A 23,203-nucleotide genomic window follows, 5' to 3' on the forward strand; every position below is an offset into this window, starting at 1 on the left:
CCCTGAAGGTGCATTGCAGGCATGGTAGAAATTGATCTAATGAAAGGCTTCTATTAGTTGTTCTCATTTCAAAGTCCCTCCCCTTGCTATAATCAATAATTTAAGCAAAGCCAAGAATCGTGTCAGCCAAAATGACCAGGGTAACTTAACTGTCTCTTTCTTGCAGAGTAGAAGTAAAATTAAATTAAAGTCTGAATGGGAATGTATTCTGATTTAAAAATTAATTTGGCCAATCTGAATAGTGCTTTTTGGCTTTCATTTTGAGTAGGGGAGGAGGGATGGGCTCCTTTGTTCATCACTAAAAACTTCTCAGGTTCAGAGAAGTGCCCAAAATCCACTTTCAAAAAGTAAAAGAAGCCATAACCTTAGAGTTATGTGCAAACAAATGTGCTCTAAAGAGTTAAAGCTCTTACTTGTGTATTATGGCAGTTCTGTCTCTCAGTGCCCTGCAATGATCTCTAAGTTAGTAACTGATGCAGTGTTTGATATATAAATTGAGCCCTGCAGAATCTCAATTCAAAAGCAATTAAAATCGAAATAATAGGAAAAATGTATTTAGTTAAATTCTGTCACTGTTCAGGACAAAATCATTCCATTAAGAAACAGTTTCTTGAATGGTTTTGAGAAAGGCTCTTGCTTGAAAATGATACTAGGTAATAAATTAGTCCAGTGTATCAAATGATGTACATATAAAATAATTAACAAATAACAGTTAGAAACAATCCCTGTAACATCATAGCATATAAAAATAGATTAAAATGCCCCAGAGACACTATGAGCAGGGAGCTTTTTAAAAATATATGCTACAGATTTGGGGTTGTACTCCCACTCTCTCCCCAAGGATTTCTCATCACTGAAGTACCATAGATAAAACTAGTGTGCAAACTGAAAGACAAACACCACTAGGCTTTAGCAATCCAGATCTCAGACACTGCAAGAAACCCACTTAATGTCATTACCTTGAGCTCTGTGGCATCCAGATATTGGACATTTATGACCTAATGCTGAGTACCCAGGGGCTCCATAGATCTCAAAATGAAGCAATTGAGTCTTAATGGCAAATGTATGTGCTTTCATGGGATTGCTTAAAAAAAGGCTTCACGTCCCTTAAGACAGGCCAATACATCCTCTTTCAAGCAAAGATTGAGTTCAGACCAAGGTCTCTGCAGCAGGCCAAATCCTATCACACATTCCTGGCTCATGGAGATGCTCAGCGCTCTGAAACTACCCACCTTCTCTTGATGCAGCAGCAATGAACCCCAGGCTGACTGCAAAATCATCTATTCCTTGTTTTGGTGGTATATGCTATAGCTTTCTGTATATTCAATACCATAGCTTGCAACAGCACAGCTGTGACTCAAGGGACACACAACCCCAATTCAGCCAATCCTACGTTATTATTAAAGCTGATTTGAATTTCAATCAGCTAAAGCTGACTTGTGTGAGAATTCAGCACATGAGGAGCAAGTGTGCTCACTGAGAGACTGGGTTCTAAAGGAGATACTAACTCAGAGAGATTAAAAGAAATACATACAGATGCAAACATATCAGGCAGGAACTCGAGGAGTTCCTCCACAGCTACAGTTACTCTCCTTTTGCTTCCCCCTCCAATGAGTCCCTCCTCTCAACAAGCCTCCAGGTCACACTCCCATCTTCCAGCCTATCCTCTGCATCCCACAACTCTCTTGTTCCCCCAACAGCTTTCTCATCTGCTGAGAACAGCAGGGAGACCAGCTCCCCACTGCTGCCTGGCCTGATGCTGGTATCATTGCAGGTGCTCAGAGGAACAACCACACAGCCCAAGCTTTGTGTTTCCACTCTGCAGAGCGCAAAGAAGCAAGAATCACTTCCGTGCAGGAAACTGCCCAAACTGTACCAGCTATCCCCAGCTTGTACACCCAGATGAATTGCTGCAAGATCCTCCAAAAACTCAGGGGCCACTGTTTAAAGACTAGAGACTGATTCTGCTGAGTGGCAATGCTGTTCCTCTACCACACCTCCTGCAGCTGAGATACAGAAGCCCAAAAGATGACAAACAAGCACTCAAACAGGCTGCAAAGAGCTTCAGAGCACACAGAACCCACTTAGAAAAATATACCCTCGTTCTCAGCTTGCTGCAACGAATACGGGCTTGCACATAAAGAGTCCTCCCAAAGGTAACACTGTTTTGTCCTTCCATTCTGCAGAGATTTCTGTATCCATTTCAAAGCATCAATCAGGTGGATTGAAGTTTGGCCTGACTTCTATGCAGCATTCAGAAGTGCTGAGGCAGAGGTTTACTGGATCGATTTTAGTCGTAATTTATAAGAGCTTTATGAACTGGGAGCATTTTTTTAAGGAGATGTGGTTAGTCTGGTATCAGCTTATGGTGTCTTTTCTTGTGTGAAATTTCCTGTCTTGCCATCTTTTTGAAATGAGGATCCTGACTTTTTCCCGTTACTTTCTCTGGGTTTTTTTCTACTATTTGTTTTCCCTTCTTCTTTGCTTCGTCCTGTGTCTGACAATCCTAGGCATAGAAGAGCTTTTTCAGCAAGGCACATTCAACCTCAGAGAGGACATGCAGGTTCCAGAATTACACATGTCCATCTCTAAACTACAAAAGCTTGAAAAGTTTCCAAAAATAGTTTGTCAAGTTAAGTACCTGTCATGATTAAGCTATTCACCACTTCTGAAACTGAGTTTGCCCTACAAATGCTCAGAAGAGTTTTCTACTTTGCTACAGCACGCAAAAAGCACATCCTTATATCTCTTAACATTACATATCAATGTAAACTACATTATGGTGTTAGGAGAAACTCAGCTGGAATAAGGTTAAAATTAATGAAGCTGTGACAGTCAGGACAGGGTCACATTTGACGCTATTTGTAGCCAAAGCACTGAGCTAGCCAGAGAAATGCTTTAGTAGTCAAAGCACAGCCACCACAAGGCAACTGTCTTCAAACTCTATCTCCCCCAGCCCTGGAGCACCCTGGGAGAGATGTCACGCTAGGAGAGAGCTCTGTTTACAAAGAATATGACAAACCATCCTAGACCCTTTAGGCACAATACAGCAGAGGTTAAACACGAAGTTATTTTTAAAACAAAGGCAGACACGGAAAACAAACAAATTTAGTTTCTGCACTGCAGGGCAGATGTTTCAGACTCTGTCCAGCTGGTTGATTCATCTGTGAGTGTTACTTAATGTAGGTCCTCCTCAGCCTGTAGTTGCTTCTTCAGAATTCAAGTCCTAATTCTTGCCTCCTGTCTGTTGCCTGTCTTGGACACCATCAGGCACCTCAAAGGACACCAGGAGGGCAGTTGATGCAAGCCCTCTCTAGAGAGGAAAATGAATGGTTCTGATGAACTGAGGAATTGTTCTTTATCTTTGTTAAACAGTTAACTATGAAATTGCAACCATGACCGTACAACATATCTGGAAAGCCTCTTCTATAGTCCCAAATTCTGGTAATTGCAAACAGTTTGGGAGAGGATGCTAATCACCGGTGTTTAAAACATCTGTCCTTCCATTCCTGAATTTTAGCATATTAATTCACTTTTAAATACTTATTTTTATTAACTATCTCAATTCAAAAGGGACAGTGGCTGACCATCACTCCTTATTGTGGAATTTTTGGATTTGAATTCAGAGCACTTATCCAAGCATCCAAGATATGGATTTAGGTAGCTCCTCTGAGAATCTCAGAGAAAACCAACCTGACTGTCTAAATACAGCGAGCAGCTTCCCCGTGCAACCAATACTGGAAGAGTATACTCAAGAGAATCACCTTTCAAGTTCAATTTGCTATCAAGTTCAATTTATTTTATGGGCTTCTAAGAGTAGACCCTGATACTGTGAACATCAGGTAACCATGCTACCTTTTATTTCGTTTTAACTGGTTTACTTTTTCTTCCCTAAAATCCTCTCATAGAGGTAGCTAAGTAAGAGAGAAATGTGCAGTTAGTTACTCCACATACAGAATGTTACCTACATAAACACTGGGGATATACAGCAAGTCACCCTTCCTGGAAGTCAGCAAATGGTGACGTCTGAGACTGTAAAACATGCACTGTTCTTCAGACATGGTTATCATTATTATGAAAGACTAAAAAAAATACCAGCTCAATATCAAAAAGTTGCTAGGCCTTTAGGATGCCTAGCAGGTGTGAACTAGAGCCTCTTAGTTGCAAAAATTTGAAAATCGGGGGTTTCCCTAGAACCCTAAAACTGTATAGGTGATAATATGTTTTTTTCTCTAATATTACAGGATTTGTGTTAATCCCCAGTGTAACCGAATGTCATTCTACTACCATCAATCTTTTTCTCCACTCAGTAACATGGAAAACTTGTTCTGTAGCAAATAAAATACTTGTTGTCTATATCAGATACGTACTGCAAAGAAGAGTGCTTTTAAGAGGACATCCATTTTAATTTTGTCAAAGACAAATCAGAGGCGGAACTGAACATTGGTGTAAATCTTTCTGACTAGTTCATGATTTGCTGTAATCCTTATTGTATTAGAGAGCTATTTTACCCAGACGTACTGTTATTTCAGAATACCAGGCTCTATTTACAAGAGCAACACTCCTGATCCCCAAGGGCCAGTCTCATGGCTGTCATTTCTGCACTGGATTGAACTTATTTATCCATAACCAGCTAATAAGCTGCCCTCCTGGATTTGCTCAAAGACCAGGAGCAGACAGGCATTTGGTATATAGCAGCTGCATACAGCAGCAGCACCCCTGAAAAAGAGAACAATTTGGGTTTTGAAACCCCTTTGATTTCAACCAGGGAGAAGCAAGGCATCGTGTGAGCCAAAGGCTGAGGGGCTGGGGAGCCAGAGGAGGCTGCTGCCCCTGCACAGTCTCCCACAGCTCTGAAGTGAGGAGGGAGGGAGTAAGACCCCCTGCTCCATGCTATGAGCTCAACAAAGGGGTTTTACTTTAAAAAATATACAAGGCACCAAAAATATACACCCTCCAGATATTTTAAAAGGGCTTTCAGTTCTTTTAATGCCTTGAGAGAGAATGCAAGGGAGAAGACACTACATACATTTTGTGAGGTCAAAAAGTGAGGTCAAAACCCACACTTTTACTGGCATAAGTTTAAAGGGCAACATTAACCAAAATAAAGCATTCCACAAAGCACTGACTTAGCACATGCTGACCCAAAGAATTTAGCAAAATCCAACCCATCTGGCTCTAAGTTTCCCAAAATATCAAAAAAGGAGATTAGGACAAGATGAATTAAAGAAAGAGAGAAAAAAGGAGACATTTATAGCTACCACCCAGAGTCTCATGCAATTCCAGCTTCCACACGTCCAGACGGTAGGGTCTGAACACACGGAGACCATATCTTTGGTTTTATCGGCTCTGGTTCCCCTGTGGCTACCCCTCCATGTGGGACTTCTGGCCCACTGGCCACTCTGGAGGCTCTGGGGTGGGGTGAGGGGCAGTGCTTGTGGTGTGCCAGCCATTCCGGGTGCTGGGTTAGGGGCTCTGGGGTGTGGTGTGGGACAGTGCTCCTGGTGCCTAGTGACTGACAGCTGCTCCAGGGCTGCACAAGGAGGCTCCAAGGGGCTGGGGTATGGGATGGGAAAAAATACCACCACACCTTTGCAAAATTCAACCTGTTCCTTCCCCCCCCCACACACACTTGAGCTGGTCCAAGTCAATAATTAGTATAAAAATACAGTGTCTCACAGAGGGTGACTGTCCTAGAGCAAGAAAAACCTGTGGTTCTCTACCACTGAGTGTCCCACATCTCCGGGACCTTCTTAATTATGGGGCTATTCCCTGCTCTGAAAGGAGGAAGGGTTCTTCAAATTAATATAACACAGGAAGCAAAAGCAAATTTCAGTTTTCTTCTTGGTTTTGAGGCAAAGAAAATTCCTTTTATTTCCTACAGAATTCTCATTTCTAGTTCGTTAGAGATTATTACACAGAGCACTGCACTTTACTATGGAGGAATAATTTTCCACTGAAATAGCTTTTCAGGTGATGTAAAGATTAGGAAATGTGCCTGCCTTCTACAGATGTTCTGGTGAGCTCCTTAATGAAAAACAGAAAAGAAAAAAAAAAAGGAAGCCACAAACAGAAAACAGCTCTAGCATCACCCTCATCGTCCCCTAGGTTTGGGTCTAAGGCATGTGCTTCGCTGCTGCTTGCATCACTCAGATGCATAAATGTTGGTCGAATTGCTGAATACAGAGAGAGTGAGAGAGAGAACAAACAGGTAGATGGTGTAATACCACAAGACGTGTTTCCTTTGAGAACTTTGAAAAATCTTTGAAAACTAGGCTAAGGGAATTTTCCTGAGAGACAAGGAGGAAGTATTCCCCATGATTTAAAACCAGATCTGGTTCATTTGCCATTTTAGAAACTCCTGGAGCTGGTGTCTGGTTATTCACAAGACTCTCCAAATGGCAGCGGATTCAGCTGGATAGAGACAGTAGGTCCCAGAGGAGATGCAGTGCCTGAGGCCAACGGAGGCAAGACTTCTTGTCTGGGGAGGACTGCCTGTAGTGCTGGTGTCAATCAGCTCTTGTGGCAAGTGCCTGCCTGTCTCTAGGAATGGCTGCCTGAAAACACATTAGGGCTTGGCACATGCTAAACATATCGATGACACCCCACTGCTTTGCTGACTACAGGTCTTTCCTGCTTCTCAAATCACCTGAGACTCTTTTTTTTTGAGGTACTGAATCTCAGAAAGAAGGTTAGATAGCTGAAAGTGCTCATAAAATTATCTGAAAGTTGAAGTCAATGCAGTTCTTGTCAAGATGTGGATACAGCTAATTTTCTTGGAGAAGAAAGAAGAGTTTCCTCAAAACACAATTCTACTGTACTCTGCCTGTGGTGTTCAGTGCCCCCATTCTTAATGGACTCTATCATATCTTCTTAGCAACATTAACATTTGTTTAAATAAGTCAGTTGTTTTGTATCTTTGAGTTGTCTTGTCACTGAGAGAGAAGGTCAAGGTGCTTGAGAGCACCTTTAACCACATGTACAAGTATCCTGCCCTAAGGAGAGTTCAGGAGGATCCTCAGTGCAGTCAATTAAGAATAAATTTTGCAAGGCTTTTGAATCACCTAACTCCAAAAGAAAACACATGAAAACAAAACAGTTAAAACACCTCACAGAACAACATTCAGTTTTCCGGGATTTGGATAATGAATTGTGTTAACAGAGGGAAGAGGAAGACAAAACAATTCAGAAGCCCTAAAAGAAACATATTGTTATTTTCAATAGGAAAACTCTCAGGAAAACAGTATTTCTGTCATATTTCTGCGTATTACTAAAGTGCTAAAAACAAACACTAACAATTCCCCACGTATCTGCTGGACTACACCTAATTTTATGGATTAATGTTTTCAAGACTGGGGTATTTCTTCCCTTCCCAGAAGTCATATGACAAACTACTGCAGATTTTTCTCCTAGATGCCTTTCTCCCTTTGGTCACTAACATTTATTACTGGAGCATACATGAAGGGTTGGAGAGCACTGAGCGCTGAAGATTCCACACGATCCTCTCCTCCCACCCCACACGCAGTGACAGTGAAGAGCCCTGTCCATGCCCAAAACCACAGACCTCTAGGACAGGCATCACCAGGGCTCACTGCACAACTCCCCATTTGGGAGGACTTCCCTTTACCCTCGTTGGCACACAGGGACATCACAGACTTAAAGATTAAACTAAAAAGACTGGAAAGACCTACCACAGGGGAAAGTACCACATCCCTCTGTATCAGATGGCCTGAGCAGGCTGGGGCAACACTTACAATAAAGGATGTTTAAATCCAGATTAGACAATCATAAGACAGCTGAGATACCATCAATCCTTTCTTTCCAAGGATTTTTCTTCCTGCCTGCTCCTAAACACAGGCTCTCACATCTGCTCCATGCATTCAGAGGGACTAGATACGGACCTTTGGGAATCTCTCGGGTTTTCAGTCAACCACCGCTGACATAAATGCATTGGATGAATTTTCTGCTTTTAGGAAACTACTGCTCTGTCTCCAGCGTGACAGAAGGGTGGCAATGGGTTTTGGGAAGCAGCAAGTGTCATTTGGTTTCCTTCAGAATTTTTGATTCTTCCCCTCGCTGTTGCTCCCAAATTATTTGTTTTTGACCTGGTATGATGAGCAGTGAATTCTTGCTGATCAGTAACTCAAGCAACTCTTGAAAGGGAGATGGAAAAAGCACATGTAATTACAATGCCAATCACTGCTCTTGACCCTGCCTCAAAAAAGAAAGTTCAGTTCATATACCCAGCTTTTATTTCACCTTTTATTTTATTACTCTTCAAACACCCTTGGAGATACACAAACTTGCCTAGGGACAGCACGTTACTCAACCGCAAAAGGTTAGAGCCCCTGAGAACAATTAGAAGATTTGCCACTAAATAACTCACTTCATTTGGGGGCAAAGAGAGATTTGCACCAGTTGGGATTTCTGCTGTTTTCTACACCAGCAGCGTTGCTTTTTGCACCTCTCCCTTTTCAGCCCCCTAGAAGGAGCTGTAGAGGAGCCTGAGAAACTGGCCTGTTTCATCATGTCCAAAAGCCATCCTGGCATCCACAGCAGCGCCCCGTTTGATTTCTTAGCTCTCTTCTGTTGTATCAATTGATACTCTATTTTGGAAAGAAACTATAAACACTCACTGAAACAATTTTATCAGTGTGGAGATAAATTCAAGACAGCAAATAAGCCCAAGGCACAGATGTCTGTAAATTGCAAGTTGCAACAGCTGGATATTTTTAAGAGTCTATGAATACTTATATATACAGGGATCTTAAAACCAACAATCCAATCCCCTATGGCAGGTCCTGTGTCATACACAGTGCTCTCTGATAGTGACTGTGGGGATGAGAAAGAGACACCTCTACCTCTTTGATCTTGAAAGGTAATTTTGAGTTTTTCTAGGGATTGCTGTTTATTTTTAACTCTGCTTTTTTCATAGAAACAGAACTCAGATATCTGGACATCTGCTTTTCTATAACTGTTTATAATACATTTGTTGCTAATATGGTGAATGAAGTGGAGAATTTTAAAAAGCACTTTATTATTTCTGCTTTAGAAGAGTGGTGAAGCTCTGAAGACTTTGGTAATTGACAATTTTTTTTTTTTTCAAGACAAGGAAATCCCCATACTCAGCAGGGCAAAGTTCCCCTTTATTTTCATAGTGCAAACAAAACACATCTCAGGTAACACTTGGTTACTTGACTAAGTAAACACGCCAACATTTCAAAACAGCTCAAAAAATTCCCCTTCCCAGTGCTGAATGAGCTCCTACACCATACAGTGTCAATATACATGTGGGAAGAAAATTTTAAACATATTATTTAAAAAAAGCAACTGCTAACTCTTAGCATCTTAGGTCACACCCTTAATTAGATTATTTGGAATTATTCTAATTTAGTTTTTAGTGAATATAAATTTCCTCATTTTGACAAAGGTGTACCTTTATATACTGGCCTGAATACGAAAAAATGTGACAAAAGTCCATTACCTACAGTAAATGAGATCTCTGAGTTTTAAAAATAGTACAGATGTGTTGTAAAGCACAACAGACCCAAGTCAGTAATCATCATTACTGATTAAATAAACCCAGGCATCCAAAATATGAAATGCCATGGCTTCATCTCTTGAGTTACTGTATGAAACTGCTACAAAAGGAAAACAAAACACAGAAATTAAATACCTCAAGGTGTGGAGGGACTTTTTTTAAGAAAAAGAGCATCAGCAAATGACTGGGGTGGAGTGGGCACACTCACAAAGTTGTGCGTTAGAAAAGTAAAAATCTTTGCTCAACCTAAAAATCACGGCTCACAGAAGTTTGTTTGTTGTGTTTAGGCACTTAGCATCTTCAGACAATCATGTACTTCTCACAACATGTACCCATTGCTCAGTGAAAAGCAATTATTTGTAAACTAGAAAGGTGCGATTAGCATATTTTTAGGACCTTGTCTATAGCACTTGCTGGGGCCTTTCTTAAAGCCTCTCCAATCAAGCAGGAGGCAGCCAAGCATTCTCCTTGCAAGCAGACAAGGAGCTGCATGCAAGGCCAGCATCGGTATTTTGATGCAATCACTTCCCCACCGATATTGCTAAGCCATCTCTCTCCTTCCAGCCACCAGCCGAGAAAAGTTAAGCAACATCTTTTTAAAACAGTGGCTATGAGGAGCCTTTGCTTGCGTACCTGTTTCATCAGGCGAGCTCGGTGAGGCACTGTCCTGGGACAAGGTAGTCCAGCTGGAGTCCTCATCGCTTGGGGCCAGGTTTTGAATCCTATGGAGGGCACAGTCTGTTTTGGCCCCGGTTTTTGGGTGATCTTTCTTAGTCTCAGGGCTTGATGACACTGTGGCAACCTGGCCATCCTCAGGGCTTGGCAGCTTGTTTTGTTTCCGGGGCAGGACTTCCCCATTGACAATAACAGCGGAAGCCTGGCTGTTGCTTTGTGCAGACTTATCTTCCATTGCAACAAAACCCTGCTCAAGATCTCTAGCTGATGTCTCTAGATCCGCATAGTAATTCAGGAAGCTCTTGGTCCTCCTTGGCTGCAAAGGTAATATTTCACAGCCAGAGGAATCCTGTGGGATCGGCTCTTTGCCTTCAAACTTCTCAGAAGTTACACTTACGCCCGCAGTGGTACTGAGGTTTTTGTTGGGATCCTGCTGTCCCTGCTCTGCAGCTTTCCTGAGCTGGTTTTCTCCATTTTTCACCAGCTTTATATTGGCAGAGCTGTTCCCCAGAAGGGGCTGGGCTGCTGGATCGGAAAGACCCATGGCTGTCTGAATGTTAGTCAGTGCGTATTTTTTCCTGCATTTCGGAGGAGTGCTGTTCTTGGTCTCTGTGTGCCTGATTTCTGCATTCAGGAGTTCGTTGTGAGAGGAGCGCAGGTTAAGGGTGTTCGGTGGGGTGGCGGGGCTGTTGCGGTTCACAACGTCCGTCGTGCCGCCACTTGCCATAAACACTGCCAACGCGTCCACACCGGAATCGACTGCAAAAGCAAAAGAAACACTCATGAAACACAGTCATTATATACACTGTTTTGCTAGGGCTTCTGGTGAAGGGATGTAGCACTTCACATAATTGTTTTACAGGAGGAAAATTACCGCAACCTAAGCGGGTAAGAGAACAGACAAAAGCTTAGCTTATTTAATAAGGAAAAACAGAGTCAGAAAAAATTACAGAGAGATCATCAGGACCATAAAGCTGAGAGAAAGCAGAAAGCTTGACCCTATACAAGACAGTTTTAGGGCAGATTTTACATGTCTGATTCTGTTGCAGGCAGGCTCTGGGACAGCTGAGGTGCCCTCTGCCTTACAGGCAAATGTCTGGAACTCCAGATATCATCCTTACCATAATTTCATTTTAGTATTTCACCTCTGCCTCTGAGAAGGAGCGAAAGAATTCAAGTGCTCATCAAAGGAAGCAAAAAATTTGAGAAATTTTAAGCAGACTGCAGACAGATGCTGCTCCTTTTTCATCTTAAAGTAGTACTGTTACTGTTAAGCTTGACTGGCTGGTCAGTTGTTGACTCTTAGCATCTGCATTTTCTCTGCTATTTGTCTGTCTCTCCTCTTCCTCCCCTGCTTCTTTTTTTTTTGTTTGTTTGTTTTGGGTGTTTTCTTTTTTTGAGGGGGGAAATAGAGGGTCAGGGAGTACAAGTAGAAGATTATTTCACAAAGGTGTATTTGGTTTCTAGATGGGGGGAGGGAGGCCAAAAAAAAAAAACTCTTGCAAAATATCCTGTTGTAATTTGATCAACTTTAAAAAAATGGCTGCTCCAGAGATGGCTCACAAAGTTCAAGCTTAAGGATAAAGCATTCATCCTGGGGTAGAGTACATGAACTCCACCCTTAAATAATACCATTCTTTAGTCTACTTGTAGACAAGTTTTTGATTTTTGATAGCTAGGGGCACAGCTCACATTATGAAAAAATACTAAGTTTATTCAGGGAACAGATTCTTAGACTATCCAAAATTATCAAAATATATATATTTTAAAAAATTATTATTTGTTCCTGTACTGTCTATTTCTGGCTTCCACTAATCTGCACAAGTACTCCCTGAACATCTCAATTTAAATACTGTAGCAATCACTGTTGTTTGATTTCTGGCAAACAAATTAGAGGCCAATTAATAAATCACTCCTATCTGCCACAACATGAAACACTCTTTCTGTTGCTCCTAATTCTCAGATATCATTGACTGCTTAAGTTGCACATAAGAACGTATCTGGGGCTTATCCAGGAATGAAAAGCTGTAATTTGAGCTAGTCAGTTCATTCCAGCAAGTTGTGCTGCATCTTTGTATATTTGATATATGACAGAACCGACTGCTATACAGATTTACAAGAGATTAAATATACAGGGTTTAAAAGAACATATACATAAACAGGGTGAAAAGGAGCACTTCACAACATTACCTAAATGCAGGCACAGTTGCTAACATCCTTTTTGATGTGCTGTCAAAACTGCTCACTTGCAAACATCACTCTGCTTCATTTAAAACCAAGCAGATCAATTAATAATACCCTTTGTTCCCTCAATCACCCACCTAGAAGAACTTCTAAAACTTGTTAAGAACCAGAATTTAAATTAAATGTTACGATTTTACATGTTTGCCAATTTCTCAAGCCCCAGTCAGTCAGTCTAAACCAATCTCAAATTCTTCAGAAAACAGATGACCCCAAGCACACTGAGCAAAAGCCATCAGCTTAGGTAACAGCTTACAAACATTTCAAGTACAATTTCAACTTTAGACACAAGAGACTTAGAAACACAACTATCACAAAATTCAAAGGAACTTTATAAAAGTACTTCTCAGACAAACACATCATTTACACATAACTTTCTGGATCTTATCTAAAACCAACCAGGTCTAATGCAAGCAAGGTCACATCTGGTCATATATAATGTTACCAAAGAACATGTTTTACATGAAATGACCTCCCTATACAGACTGGCTGCTTTGAATTTTTTCTGAATCAGCTACAAGTCTGACAGTCTGAAAGTCATATAAAAGAATAAAGTAATAGGGCAGGATGATTTCCACCCACCTGATCTTTAGAACTTATGGAATTGCACAATATCTAGCGGGGGGGGGAGGGGAGGGGAAGGTGAGGAGAAGAGGCAAAAAGAGAACAAGAAATATAGATGGGAAAGGGCAGGTCTTGCATCTCAAGCGTAGAAGCTGCTACCAGACTAGGACTAACTAAAGTGCTGAAAACATTGGAGTGCAAGGAAATGGTTAAGTGCACTGAAGAAAACCTAGACTGCACAGTAGAACATCTTAAGGAAGAAGAGCAATATCCTGTCCCTCCTCCCGTATACACTACACGATGATGCTCAAAACACATAACTTTTCCCAGAGGCAGCACATCCCACCTTCCTAATTAAGACATCAAGAAAATGCAAATTCTTCACGTACTTGCCATTTCAAGCCTGAAATTCCAATCACTGACTCCCTATATCTTTTATTTTGTCTCTCCCACTGACCCTGCCTCCTTTGTCACAGGGTACCTAACCCAGTCTGGTGCTGTGCCCCTCATCAGCTAGCCAACACCATGTGCCAGGGTTCCTGCACCCAGGACTGCCACAGGCAGACTCCATCCCCCCTCTCATGCAGCTCTTCGTGCTGCCTGGCCACAAGCAAGGACAATGCTATTGGCACAGGGTAGCATATTTTTAAATCCTCTGCCTTCTGCTGAAAACAAAACACAAATAGACAACCAGGCCAGGAATCACTGAGTTGATACATATATCTCAACTGTAGTGGTTAAACATTAGTAAGTTCTGAGTGAGTAAAAGTAGGGTATTATATATCAAAAAATATCTGACTCTGGTGAAAAGCTAACAATAATTAGGATATTAGCATTACTGGGAATAACAACACTATTAAACTGCTGGTGCTTCAAGACAGCAGTTAGGTAGAAGATCTATCACAGCAATTCATTAAAGGTTTTAACTTGCTTACGTTTTAGAAGAGATCACGGTCTCAACTGCATACTTCTAATATTTAGAAACTTACCTACAGATACAGATTAATATATTTTTACCACTATAATGTGTTTAACACAGACTAGTGACAATTTTCTAAGCATCATAATAATACAAATAATGCCATTACCTGAATGGCTCTTATTGATGTTTTTCAATTTTGTCATGTTTACAATTTAATGACTTTTTTGCATTGTATAGTCTACAAAAGTTTTTAAAAAGCTGAATAGAGAATTTATTCAAAAAGGCACTGTTAAAAAGAAAAGAAAGTGCTTGCTCTTTTTCATGTATAAGTGTGAAATGAAAGTGAAATATGGGCCTGGAAAGAAGAAGAAGAAAAATAAGAGGAAAATTTTACATATTTGCATAGCAGAATCTTTTAAAGGGCATCTGACCTGGAAGTACTTCTGACATGGCTCACGGGGCGTTCAGCAATGCATCAGGAAATAGATTATAATTTGAAATCTGAAAAGAGGGATCATTTAAGAATTAAAACCAAAGGAAAACACAAAAGAAAAATACCACATTTCAGAACCTCTTGAGAGATGTTAAGCATTCTAAACAAAGCCCACAACATTACAGCAAGGATCTTTTAAGCTTTCAATGATATTTGACAGTCAGTAAAGTGTGGGAGAGGATAGTCTATAACAACAAGAACATGTAATTAAAAATAACTATTATATTTTTGTTAATGTACACTTTACCTGGAGAACAAGTTCAGAACTATTCTCCAGTTTTAATCAACATACTGTAGCAAAAACTTCAATACATTAGAAAATATGAGGTTTTCCCCAATTACCCAGCTAGAGCTTACTCAGGAAACCACAGCAGCATTGGTAAAAGTAAACAAAGCAGTACGGCAAGTTCACATGAAAATTTGCAGAATGAGATCTAGTGCATGAAACTAAGAAGCACAGTCTGCAGGGTTGATCCCACAGGAGGGAATCATAAAAAGAAAGCTAGGCAGTAAGTTCCTGTATGGGACCTTTCCCGGTCATCTTCTTGTAAGAAGACATTTGCCTTAAAGTCTCTGTTTTGGGTATGAATGACACATATGGTGGGAAATAAGGTATTTCTATGCACTTATGAATATTTTTGCCTCTGCATCTAGGAAACATAGGAAAGAATTAATAGAAACTTTTTCATAGAGCAGATTTTCTTTCTGCAAGGATATCTGTTGAGTACAAAACATTTAATGACAAATTCATGCCGTAGAGTCTCGTATGTTTTGGCTCTAGTTAAAGCCTAAGCAGCTGGAGATAATGCCTTCATTATACAAGGATTAATGCTCAACACTAGCTAACTTCCTTCACTTCAAAGGATGAATTCCAGTGTTAAAATATTCATTCTTAAACTATGACCAGCTAAATGGTAATAGTTAAAAAGATGTCAGTCAAAAGCATTCTAAGAAAGTCTAGATTTACATTATTGTAGCTATTGAAATCAGAATCAAGATTAAAAGCTTTCTTAGTGTCAAGTGTCATCGTGCTCCTTCTTACCTAGATACCTACACAAATTCCAGGGGACATCTAAAACACTTTCATAAGGAAAAAGGAAGGAAAATACTTAAATGAAGTGCTGTAGTAGATCAGAGCAACTGATAATGTGCCCACAGCCAGTAATTTTCTTCTTGCTGTTCCCTCTGGACATCTCTGTTGGACTGAGCTTGGAAACTAGAAAGTTCAGCAAAGCAGTGAAAGCAAATTATGGTGGTGGGCAGAGCAGTTTGGGGAATGCAAGATCAGGGAAGGGCTGCAAGCACCTTGCACACATGCTCACAAATCTATCTGCAGACTCCTCCACACAAACCTCAGAGTGCTGAGGATGGGAAGGACTTCTACAGCTCACCTAATATGATGCCACTGCCTAAGCAGGGAATCACTGCTGGCCTCTGTACTCCACCCTGGATCTGTCCTCACATCAGAATAAAGTCACCACTTCAACCTGCTTGCCAAGTGCAACTTCTCCCATTTCCAGCTATTTCCTTCTTCACCTAGTCCTACTGAAATCACCATCTGGCAACAAGCTGCTGTCCTAGCTCTTCCATTCCCAAGAGTCATCCTGCCAGCCCCTCCTTCCACAATAATGACATTTCTCCTTTTAGAGCTAATCATGCTGCCAACCAACTGCAACAGCCTAGCAGCAGTGCTGTTTCAGTTCTAGTGATGCTCTTATTGATGGAAATCCATTACGCTGATCTGTCTTTATATGGTGTTATTGAGGGAAAAAACCTTCAGATTCTGCAATGAATTCTAGCACCCACATGGAACATGCCTTCCCATTTGCTATTTTTTTCCTTCCCACTTCCCACAAAACCAGTCAAATTCCTTATCCAGCAAAAATTCAGAGAGATGCCTCTCAGAATCAGATTCTAACAGATACAAAGAAGACGATAAACAACAAAAACCAAAACAAATAATGACAAAAAGAAACAGGCTAAATTCACTGCTCCTGTGCTTATAATTTTACTTAGATACATCTAAATAATCACTGTATATTTGACTATCAGACTGAAACTCTATATTGCAGATGGCCTGGGTCATCTTATGCTACTCAAGTATTCTTAAATCAAGTAATCACTTTAAGAAATAAAGAGCAATTCTTTCATTTATATAAGGCATAACCATGACATGCAATTACGACTAATCCTGCATTTAGCAAGGGAAAAAACAAGATGGCATAGTAAGTCTTTTCCCAATTAAATTTTCTCCCTTTGGTTAGATTTTCCCCTGTGTGTAGAATAAAACAGTCTGGCAGGAAAACCCAAGTGTTGTCACAGCAAGAAGATGGAGTGTGTTTTATCTATTGGCTACTTGTGAGCACAGAGAATAAGACCTTCTGTCATTGGATCTACATGTTCACAGCAACATTTCTAAGTATACATCTATAATTTTTCTAATCCTGTTGTGTAAATGAAACTCCTGAACCTTAGTATTTGCTATTTTTAATCTATGTATAAATTACTCAATCTCTACAATAAAGACCATAACTCAGACTTATTTGCTAATTTACATATAAACCTACTATAAATACACATGTTAGTACAGGGCACAAGCATAAACTTCATTCTCTCTTAAACAAACTCAGAAACTCCACCCTAAATTCCTGCAACTGAGATGATCAATAAAGCAAGAAGGACTTGGTCTTCCATATCCTGCAACTTCAGTCTCAAGTGCCATCCGAAAATAACTTACCAAGTCTGAAGGTAAACAATGTGTAATCAAACCTGACCGGAATTACCAAAATCAAGTATAATGTCATACAAAACAGAAAGTTAGGATAAGCTGTCTCAATAAAAAAAAAAAAAATGGTAGCCAAAATGCTCTGTAGGCCAGGCAGCCGAACCATATACTTAATGGAGTATTAGAAAGGAATCAAGGGCCAGATTTGGCACATAAAATGACTTACACTGACTCAGACTGATTTCAGACCAGGGACTTTTCAGCCCCACATAAATTTAACTTTGATCATTTGACATCTTGTAAATCAGGAACCAGAACCACTCAAAAGATGATCAATTCGACAACAGGGTTAAGGAAACCCACAGGGTCCTGTACCAGCTTTCCAATTGTTTGTATCGGCTCTAGCCCCATCCCAAGCTCTTTGATCAGGAGACACGGGTAGCAAAAGTAGGAAAGACATTAATCATAGGTCACAGCATTATTAACAGAAGGAGCAAGAATGTTAACTGAACCCCTGTCAGATGCAATGGATAGGTTAAGTTCAGCCATGCTGGACACACACACACACACACACACACAAATTAATCAGACACATCCCACACATCTTGCCTGTGCCCCCCTATTTGCAGCTTGCAAACACTCACTGTTCCTGCAAAGCCTAGAAACAACACTGCACACTCCTGAGAACAATGGAGAATAATCATTCAATAGACTCTCTACAGTTCTCTATGGAAAGAAATAAAGAATAAAAATATATGTCTATCAAAAGTATCACTACAAAGAGAACCTCTAATTTAATGAATTCCTAAGTGTTTGCAAATAGTTTCAAATTGCTTCCAGTAAACTGACACCAGTGAACAAAAATAAAAAGTCCAAGTCTCAGTTACAGGCAAGAGCAGTAGAGAGATTTGCATGATGAGACTATCCCAGCTCTCAAGGAGAGCAAAGTAAGATTTTGCACATTGAAAAGATTGCTTGTGTTCCACATAGTTTAAAAATATTCTGTATCTCACCTAGGTAAGGTTATTACATCTGTGTACTTTTAACTACATAGGTTAAGACTGTCTTAAAATTGGACTCAAATGTCCTACCCACATATCCCTTCATTCCAGTACTGGAACAGAGCACAGACTACATCAAACCAAAAAAGGTCTTGACACTTCTAGTCTGTTTTTTCATCAAAAGCTGCAGTAAAATAAGACTCATTACACAAAGACATATATCTCAGCAAGGCTGAAAGTTGCCTGCAAAGCTACCTTTTGTAGCCTTTAACTACTATTGTCTTCAACCAAACGTCACTGGACAAATCAGAAATATTTCAAAACATACAAATAGTTCATAACCAAGTCTTGCAGTACTAGTTAAGTTGACAGAACGCCACAGAGATGACTAAAACAGCCATACCCTACCGTAACTCTCCCAATGTCATTATGGTAGTAGAATACAGAAATAACTTTAATCCTAGCCTGATGCAGTCAGTAGAGCTCCTTGAGAAGGCTCTTGTACTACGCTGAGAAACCTTTACCCATAGTGCCCATATATAAAACAAAACCACATGCTTGTAAATGAAATCGAAGTATCATATTTGCTTTATGGCCCCCATAAACTAAACGGATCAATCCGTAATAAAGTGGAAGGAGCATATAACAAAAAAGCAACTGCACTTACTGGCATTTATATTAATTGCACTGAAGTGTAAACAAACAGCAAACTCGGTTGTAGAAGACATTGAAAAAGTGGAAAAACCAAACTACTAGTATTACTGGCCTGAACTGCAACAAGGAATCCTGAGTCCTTGACATGCTAGCCAAAATTCTCTGCTTCTCTTTCTTATCTACTAACTTATAGATCTTCACAAGGCACTTGAATACCAAAGGAACTACAGTTCCTATGAGAGTGGACAAACACAGGATACAAATTTGGTATCATGGTGGTTCTCCATAAATATACACAACCCCAAGTGGAGTTACAAGGAAACCTTCTGTCAGACACTGAAATGGTTAATGGGCTTAAACATCATAAAGATCACCAAAAGACTTTTGTCCACTGTAACAAACTGCGAAGACACATCTGCACATCTGCCAAAGCCCTCCCTGAATATGCCTCCTAATTTGGACTTGGAAAGAACCTTGAGATAAGATAAGGGGTTACTGCTGTCCAACTATCCCAGGTCAAAGGAGAAGAACGTATCTACAAGTGTAAGAGATCGATCTGCTAACGTTTGACCACCTGCAGTAACTGCCCAGGTGCTGTAGGAGACTGGTGCTGACAGCTCAAACACTTGGGTGGCTGCTTTGCTAATGATGCACATGGGCCTCCCAGGTCCAGAAGGGCCTGCATACCTGCAGCCACAAACTGGACTTGCAGGTAAGGGAAGAGGCTTTTAAGAGACAAATTCCATGAGACAGAATAGTCCTTCTTATCATGCCAGTGTTCTCCCTCACGTGATGACCATAATGGGCCAGGATTGATTCAACTACACTGACAGCTGCAGCATCTTAGAATGTCTCAAAGACTCATGAAATGTCCTGGGATTCAGTATTACATCATCCAGCAGAGGTACAAAGGGCATTTCCACCTAGCCTCTGAACATTATAAACACCATGAAATGAGAGTTTTGTGGACTCTTTCCCTCCACCACTTGATACAGTCTGCAACCACTGAGAAGATCAGAAGAAGAGGACCAATGGGATGTCATTGGAATCTACAGAGTGATGATATCTTTTTTTCGACTTAATTTGTTTCTCTGTCACTCTCTTTCTCCTCCCCTCCCCTTTCCCCTATCTCTCTCTCCTTCCCTGAACTTGTCATTAACTGTTAAATAAAATCCATACTATTGACTTTGGCATATGGTCTCATTTGCACCTTAATTAAGGCAGAGGCATCTCTCTAATAATTTTAATAATTGGGTTGTAATACCTTCAGCTTCTACCTCTGATTCCACCATGAAGAGGAAATGGACCTGTCAGAGTCCTGGGATAGGGGTACTATTTAACTATGCTAAGAAATAAATGTAGAAGCGACAATATGCATTCAGCCTTTAAAGAAAGCTTTTTATCTGCAGGCTCTGAGTCAGCTCCTATCTGCAGACACCAGCACGTGCTTTGGGGCTTTACCAGGATCACCCAAGAGGCCTATGACGTTCTTGTGCCAGTCTCCACACAGCTTCCTAGGAAAGGCAGAAAACCACACAAGAGAGGCTTTAATGGGGAGAGCAACGTAAGCATCGCTGGGTACTTTGGCAATTTTCACACTCCATCATCTGTATTCCTGCCTTTTCCTCAGCCATTATGGGGAGCTTTAAAAGCAACTTTACAGAAAACTGTCCCCACAGAGTATGGTCTGAGCAGTGCTAAAGTTTGAGTCTTACTTATACCAAGATGTCTTTTTCTGGAAAGAAAAGGTCAGGAGATACATGGCAGGATACTGTAGACGTAGAATTTTACTGGGATGCTTCTACCATGAATTGCATGGTGGATACACTCCTCCTTGGTGTTAGGGTGCCTTTTTGGGTGAGTGCCCTGTTACTCTAGAAGAGGCTGCAAGCCCACAGAGCCACACCATGGTACACTTTCACACCACCTCATCTTGGGCTAATGTTAGCAACATAATTACCAGCACTGGCTGCAAGACTGGAATTTTGGGTTTCTTTCAGCGGTTTGCTGTTATTTATAATGTCATCATTCTCACATTTGTTTACTTATTTCACTGCAATGAAGCAAAGACTTTCCAGCAGTTTCATGAAACAACAGCCCCCTTGCAAGCCCAGCAGCAAGGGGCTACCCCAGTCCAAAGAAGGGCACAGCTGGGCACTCCTTGGGAAGCTGAAGAGACAAGAGACAGAGCAGGAATTTGAGTTCCTGGAGGGAAATCAAACCCCAAGATTATAAAATCAACCCTTCTCTCTCTGCCCTCAAGCATTTTGAATTATTTATAAAAGCAGCTTTAGCATGGGAGATGATCACGAAGAGCTAAGATTCATCTGCATTCCAGAGGAGTGCCATTTCACAAGGGATGTTTGCTTTCATCGTCTTTCTTGATTTATGAACATTTCAGAAAAACGGTATTTCCCCAAAAAAATTTGCTTGGGACAAAAAAGTCACCCTCCGACAGAAGTTTCTGAAGTAAAACTTCAGACAGCTCTAATAATTACACTGGCATAATCACATTGATAAACCATTCCACAGGGACCCTAGTCTGAGTCACTTTAAATAAAAGGTGTCTAATCGTTCAAAAAGAAATATAAGTCCACCTCTACCTGCCACAAATCAAGACAATGACTTAAGGATAGGAGATGGGTACCACTCTCTGTGGGCAGAGAGGGGTGGTCTTGGAGTTTAGGATCAAGTGGGTCCTGTCCTCCCAGTGAATGCTGACGTGCCACCCCAGGACTGCACGTCCACCCTGGCACACTCCCAAAGTTAGCAAGTGCTGAAAACTACCACCCACATATTCCTGCATTTTCTCACTTCCATTGTGCTCTGAAAAATGGGCTTTTTTTTTTTTTTTTAAGCGCTCTCACAAAACTCTGTGCTTTGTTATTATTATTTTTGTTGTTGTTACGCTGTGGAAAAGATAAGCATGGACAAACCTGGGGAAAAAGGTTTTTTTCAAGACATACATAACCCTTTTACTCCGTGCAGAGAGGAAATTTTTTTAGTATGAAATAAAATTTGAGGCTACCCAAACAATATAAACAGAACTATGTTTTCACAAGAGTTGCTGCAGTCAATTCAGAAAAGGGGCGTTTGTGAGTAAATAGAAGAAAAACATAAATAAAAATGAAGCTCATGAGAAATTAATGAAAGAAGTCTGTTTACAAAGCTAGCTTCTCAGTAGCTGGAGACTACCGAGTACATCCTTAGTCTTTATTTTTTCACAAGAAAAGTAAGTAAGTAATGGCCAGTCTTCGCGAACGAAGAACCGGGGAAGGTCTTTACACCTTCCAGCCCGTGCACTGGATTTTTTAGGTGAGACACAGTGTGCGCGGAACTGAGCCCACCCTTTAATCCTGAGGTTCATCTGCCTGGGCCAAGCGAGCTTGGACGGTGGCAGCGAGGTCCTCAGGACGTAGATGGATTGCCTTACAGGGCTAACAAGCTCCATCTGCTCGGCGAGTGGCCCCGACCGGGAATCGAACCCGGGCCTCGGCGGTGACAGCGCCGCGTCCTTAACCTCTAGACCACCAGGGGCTCCCACAAGAAAAGTACAGAAAAGAAAAAAAAACCAACAAAATAGCACACGAGGGAGTGTTAAGTCAGGACAAGCAGTGTTATACAGAGTCATTTGCTTGTTGACAGTAATTGAGGGAGATCATTGCTCTTTAATTACATTTTTTAAAAGTCTAAACTAGCAGGAACCTGTTAAATTCTCAGCTTTCCATACCTCCTTGTTTCATAACCTTCACTACCTTTATAGGAAATACAGGGTTTCCCCTAGCACTGGGCTTCAAATAAACCATTTTCTATTTAAACTGTTATGTGTTTCCTTGATTAAAAAACCTTTTGCTATTTTCCTAAGACCACATGACATTATATTAATTAAATTTACGAAGTCGTTCAACAAAACAGTCAATGCTATAAATGGATGAAATATTAGCTTACCACCAAAGAAGCAATACAACTGCTAAACTCCTCACAGATTCAATTCTCCCCTTCACAGATTTATTTAGGTACATGCATATGTACAGACAGAAGACAAAGTTAGGGACTAAAGCTTAAGGCTGCACCAAGTCCTTGATTTACATTAAGATTGCAACAACTGTGAACGTGTAGTACAATAGCTGAGATGGTGCAATTACTCACTATTTATGCAAAGAAAACAAAAGCAAACCCATGTATTTTACCAGCACTTTCATCTAGATCTAATCTGCTATCAGAGATTTCATTATGACCCACATTTCCCAAATACTGGCCAATTTCAATATCATTACTGTTGGATATCCAAAGCACTTAGGCTATGTTAGGAAGCTGCACAAATCACACAGTAACAAAAGCAAAAACCAAAGAAAGTTTCCTGGCTTAAAAACCTTGACAGCATAAG

The 23,203-nt window shown here is 40.7% G+C and overlaps 1 protein-coding gene across 13 annotated transcripts in view; it reads right to left on the reverse strand.

Moving 5' to 3' along the window:
* Positions 1–23,203, reverse strand: part of APBB2 (amyloid beta precursor protein binding family B member 2) — a 119,589-nt gene that overhangs the window by 84,260 nt on the left and 12,126 nt on the right. For 8 of the 13 annotated variants that reach the window (XM_027904333.1, XM_027904332.1, XM_027904329.1 and 5 more), the window contains exons 2-3: positions 14,375–14,444; positions 10,175–10,975 (exon numbers count right to left, since the gene is read on the reverse strand). In XM_027904333.1, coding sequence (XP_027760134.1) covers positions 10,175–10,975; positions 14,375–14,393 — 820 coding nt within the window. In that variant the 5' untranslated portion in view covers positions 14,394–14,444. The remainder of the gene's footprint in view (positions 1–10,174; positions 10,976–14,374; positions 14,445–23,203) is intronic. The other 5 variants (XM_027904321.1, XM_027904330.1, XM_027904323.1 and 2 more) reach the window with 1 other exon arrangement.

Source organism: Empidonax traillii, unplaced genomic scaffold (assembly GCF_003031625.1).
Source record: "Empidonax traillii isolate 1590-97213 ecotype Southwest subspecies unplaced genomic scaffold, ASM303162v1 scaffold1042:size202023, whole genome shotgun sequence".
Lineage (NCBI taxonomy): Eukaryota > Metazoa > Chordata > Aves > Passeriformes > Tyrannidae > Empidonax > Empidonax traillii.